Source organism: Lactuca sativa, chromosome 9 (genome assembly GCF_002870075.4).
Source record: "Lactuca sativa cultivar Salinas chromosome 9, Lsat_Salinas_v11, whole genome shotgun sequence".
Lineage (NCBI taxonomy): Eukaryota > Viridiplantae > Streptophyta > Magnoliopsida > Asterales > Asteraceae > Lactuca > Lactuca sativa.
In genome coordinates, this window is record NC_056631.2 from 28093158 (window position 1) to 28097651 (window position 4494).

The 4494-nt window shown below is 35.6% G+C and overlaps 1 protein-coding gene across 1 annotated transcript; it reads right to left on the minus strand.

Moving 5' to 3' along the window:
- Positions 1-723: 723 nt before the first annotated feature.
- LOC111902236 (abscisic acid 8'-hydroxylase 2) lies at positions 724-3764 on the minus strand. Its single transcript, XM_023898088.2, has 6 exons — positions 3224-3764; positions 2721-3042; positions 2481-2633; positions 1715-1957; positions 1269-1544; positions 724-1155 (listed from the first exon to the last, which is right to left on the minus strand). Exons 1-6 carry the CDS (start codon positions 3439-3441, stop codon positions 937-939), a joined length of 1431 nt encoding a protein of 476 aa, XP_023753856.1. The 5' UTR covers positions 3442-3764; the 3' UTR covers positions 724-936.
- Positions 3765-4494: the final 730 nt, after the last annotated feature.

Genomic DNA, 4494 nt, shown 5'->3' on the forward strand with positions numbered 1-4494 from the left:
TAGAAATATATAGGAAATCTCTTAACTTCGCCAATTTCATGTAAATTTTTTTTTTCAATGAATTTTTTGTCAATATTCTATATATAATATTATGACATTGTTATGCAAGAAAGCAAAATAAAGTGATAAAACAACACATCAATTTGTACGTGATTCAGTTGATATGATTACCATGGAATTCCTATCGGTCCTAAGCCTACTCGCAACACTTATTTACTAGTTATAGAAGTCAACAGATTGCACATGCCCCCAAAATGTCGACGCTAGCCATGCATGTCATCCATATACCGAGGAGTCAACATCGTCTTATCTCTTTATCAATATTCACATGAGACAAGGTTGTAACCATAATCTTGGAGAGGTGTTTAGTAGTTGGCAATCTAAACCCCTTTGAAAAACGTAAATAGGCATACCCAGATATTGCCCAAAGTGAAAGGGCCTGGACACCCCGATACTATATTGGACAATGCTAAACAAGACGCAAAAGTTGTCGAATGGAGAAAATTGGATGCCTATTCTCTTGTTTCCTTTCAAATGTGCAACTCTATCGATATGATACCATGGTCTTGTAACCGTTTGAATGTGTTCAAAGAATGTTCCAATATATTTACCAGCTACTTGTCCTTGTTTTGCGACAAATAGGCTTCGATGACGTTGAGGGTAACGCCAGTCTATTATGTGTATGCGTATACTCCAACACGGTCAAGTTTTGAACGTGTGTAATATCCCCTTACATGGAAGTTTTGAATCGACCAGTACTAAAACATACACAAAACCACAAACATTGAAACATATTTTTCTATATAACTAGTTTATGCTCTTTATTTAATTTATAACGGTAGAGAGATTAATAACCCCGCAAAAGAGAGCTAAATATATTTCCACTCTATTCTAGATTTGGATTTCCCTACACTGCATATTTGGCCCACATGGGCGTTAGATCTCACTAATGCGGTGGATTTTGATTGGCAAGCCTTGTTTGGGCACAGGAAAGGGGACATATTGTATACCATTGTGATCTCCGATCACGTCCCATCGGTGGGAGGTGATGAGGTGGTGGACCAGGATGAGCGTCTCAACCTTAGCTAGCTCGCTCCCTGGACATGAGTGAACTCCATTCCCAAAAGGCATGTATGTGTTAACCCGAGGTGCTACCTGCATTGTACAACCATAATTTCAATAACTTACTAATATCTACAGCCATATATAGTGCATGTTTTATATATTAAAGTGCAACAAAATTATGAGGTGATTAATTAGGTTGTAACCTCGAATCTTGATGGATCAAACTTGTTGGGGTTAGGGAAAAAGTCGGAGGAGTAATGAATGGCTCTAAAGAGAGGAAGAACCTTCCAACCGCGTGGAATCAGATATCCATCTATTTCCACGTCTTCAACCGCTTCTCGAAATGTAAACGAGAGTATGCTTGCGGTTCTCAGTGTCTCTTGTAACACTCGCGTAGTTAATGGCATTCGTCGTGTATCATCCCATGTAATCCCACGGTTGGTCTCGAGTCTCGTGCATTTGATTTCTTCTTGTTCCATCTGTATTAATTAGATTGATTTTTATGGTAAAAATATGCATGATACCAATTGATTAAGTTAAGATTATACTATTTTCGACGGATTCCAATAATCCATCGATTCTAAATTGTGTTTTCGATGGACAAACGGTCGGTTTAATCTTTTCTTTAAGGTCGAAAAGATTTGCATACCTTAACAGCATCCAAGAGATGAGGATTATCATGCAAGTACTTGAGAAGCCATGTTAGGACACTTGCAGTTGTATCATGAGCTGCAAATATGACTCCAATTATATTATCTGCTATCTGTGAATCACTCAATTGATCATTTTCCTTTAATCCTAATAATAACCCAAGCAATCCTCCACCATGCTCCCCATTCTCTCTTCTCATTTCTATCATCTTCCTCAATTTCTCATTCAGAAGCTTCCTCGCCTGTAATTTCATGATGTTACTTTAGAAAAACTCCCACATTTCAAACAAAACAAAACTCAAAAAAATAATAAAATTTTATACATGAAAAACACTAAGCATAGCGAACTAGAACATTTAAATAATCATACTTGTCGACTGAGCTTCATTAGTTTAATTTTTAAACTAATTGCAGTTAATATATATATATATATATATATATATATATATATATATATATATATATATATATATATATATATATATATATATATATATATATATATATATATTCCCCCGATTGTTTTCAGTTTGATACGAAAACTTGATCATTTCCTAGTTATTATTATTTTTTTTGGGTTCAAGTGCCAAATATATGGTTATTTATATTTGAAGAGACAAGTGTACTTAAAGACAAAAATGAAGTGGGATTCCGTGATGTGAGCAAGGTGGGAAACGAAGTTGGATTTCGTGATGTGAGCAAGGTGGGATCGCATGACAGGGGTACTTGCTATTTTTAGAATGTAACGGATGATCTTGTCCTGACCTTCATTGCTTTATTGAATGGAGTTCCAGGGAGATCCAAAGGCATGGAATTGTATCCTTTCTCGATACAATGATACAAATGCTTCACTCCTTCCATCTCATCCACCTCCAACTTTTTTCCGAACACAGAAATTATAGCGACTTGATACGAATACTACAATCAACAACAAATCAATGATCAGTCGTCCATTACACAACCCATTGATGCATGGTAACTTGAGCAACAAGTTATATATCATACCTTCTTCATCTCATGCAAAGTGTTGATAACTTTGGAATGCTCCCAAACAGGAAGAAGATCGAGGACAATGGATTCGATCTTGGGAACCAAACCTTTGATGGCGGAAGGAAGAAATGACGATCGGATGAGTTTCTTGAGATGAGAATGGTAGGAGCCTTGGTGAAAGAAGACAGCTTCAGGGCCTATCATCATCTCTTTGCTTGTGGGGTATGTTGGTTTAAAGAGATGAGATTGAGTCACCAAGACGGTTTTCGCTACCTCAGGGCTTGATGTCATCACACATGGGCATCCGAGTATATGACTCTTGAAAATCTTCCCATGCCTACATTTACAAATTTAACCATTTTAGGAATCCAAATAACATTGAAGAAAAGAAAATAATATCACATATTTTGTAATGTGTCGATATTTTTTTTATAAAATATTGATTAAAGTTTCGAATAAAGTTATTTAACATTGTAATGACAAAAAAGCAAGCGAAAATTAAACTACAATATACTAACCTTTTTTGACGTTTAGAGAAGAAATTGTTCGGATTCTGTGTGTAGAGACTGAGGGTTTCGCCGATATAAGGCCAACCCAATGAACCAGGAGGTAGCCGCCGCTTGTCATTTTCCGGCAGGCCCCGGCGCCGATGTATGAAATAACACACGATCGTCAACAAAAGGAGGAAAGGTACAAGGGGTAAGAAAGGGAGAAGTGGTGGTGGAAGGAGAGACATCGTAGGTGGTGATTGTTCGATGCCCGGGAAATATCGAATTGTGGCTGAAGTGGTTTGGGCGGAGGAGGGTGGCGGGTTTATATAGGCAGTGTGAAGGGGTTGGGTGGGCCTTTGTTTTTCTGGGACAGATGGCAATGAAGTAAGAGAACACCTAACCTCAGATAAACCTCTTTAATTGTCCATTAACTCAAAATAGACGAATGGCATTTATTAAAATATATTATAAATTAAATAATTAAATATTTATTAACCAGATAATTCCTATTACATAATTTTATAAGAAAAGTAAATTATTATCAGAGAAAATGATAAAATTAGCCAAATTCATTAATTACTTTACAAATTTAGCCAAAAAAAAAAATAGAAATTACAAATTTGGCCACGAAAATCGCAGATGGGAATGGTCCATCTGCGATTTTGACACCCCATCTGCGAATGTACAAGTGGCTAAAACACAATGTGCTTTAGCCACTTGTACATTCGTAGATTTTTTTGTATATATAGGGCTTTTATCAGGGTTAAATCGTAGATGAACACTGTCCATCTGCGATTTTCTCTGCAATTCATCTACGAATTTGTTGTTGTTGTTGTTTTTTTTATATTTAAATTTGACTATGAAATCAATTGGTTTGATTATGAAATGACCTTACTATATATAAACTTTTGTAGAAAATTATCAGTTTAATTGTTATTTTCTTTAGGAAATTTCTTTATAATCTCTCTAAAAAATGATTGAATATCTGATTTGTCTTGTAACCGGTGGGAGATGATAAGTTATTTAAACAAATCTGGAATACGTATGTCCACAGAGAGATATTTCTGAATTCGCGTTGATATTTTCTGAGTATATTAGTGATAGTGAATTTGTATCTTTGGTAAGAAGCAAAATTGGTTTGTTAGACAAATATAGAATTAGTCTTCGTTTCCATCATCCTGAATTGAAATATTATATAGCTATAATTGAAGATATGGATGTTAGAATGTTGATAAATGTAATCAAATGTAGCGGAGGAAGGGCTGTGAAAGTGTTTGTTATGGTTGATGAAGGAGATT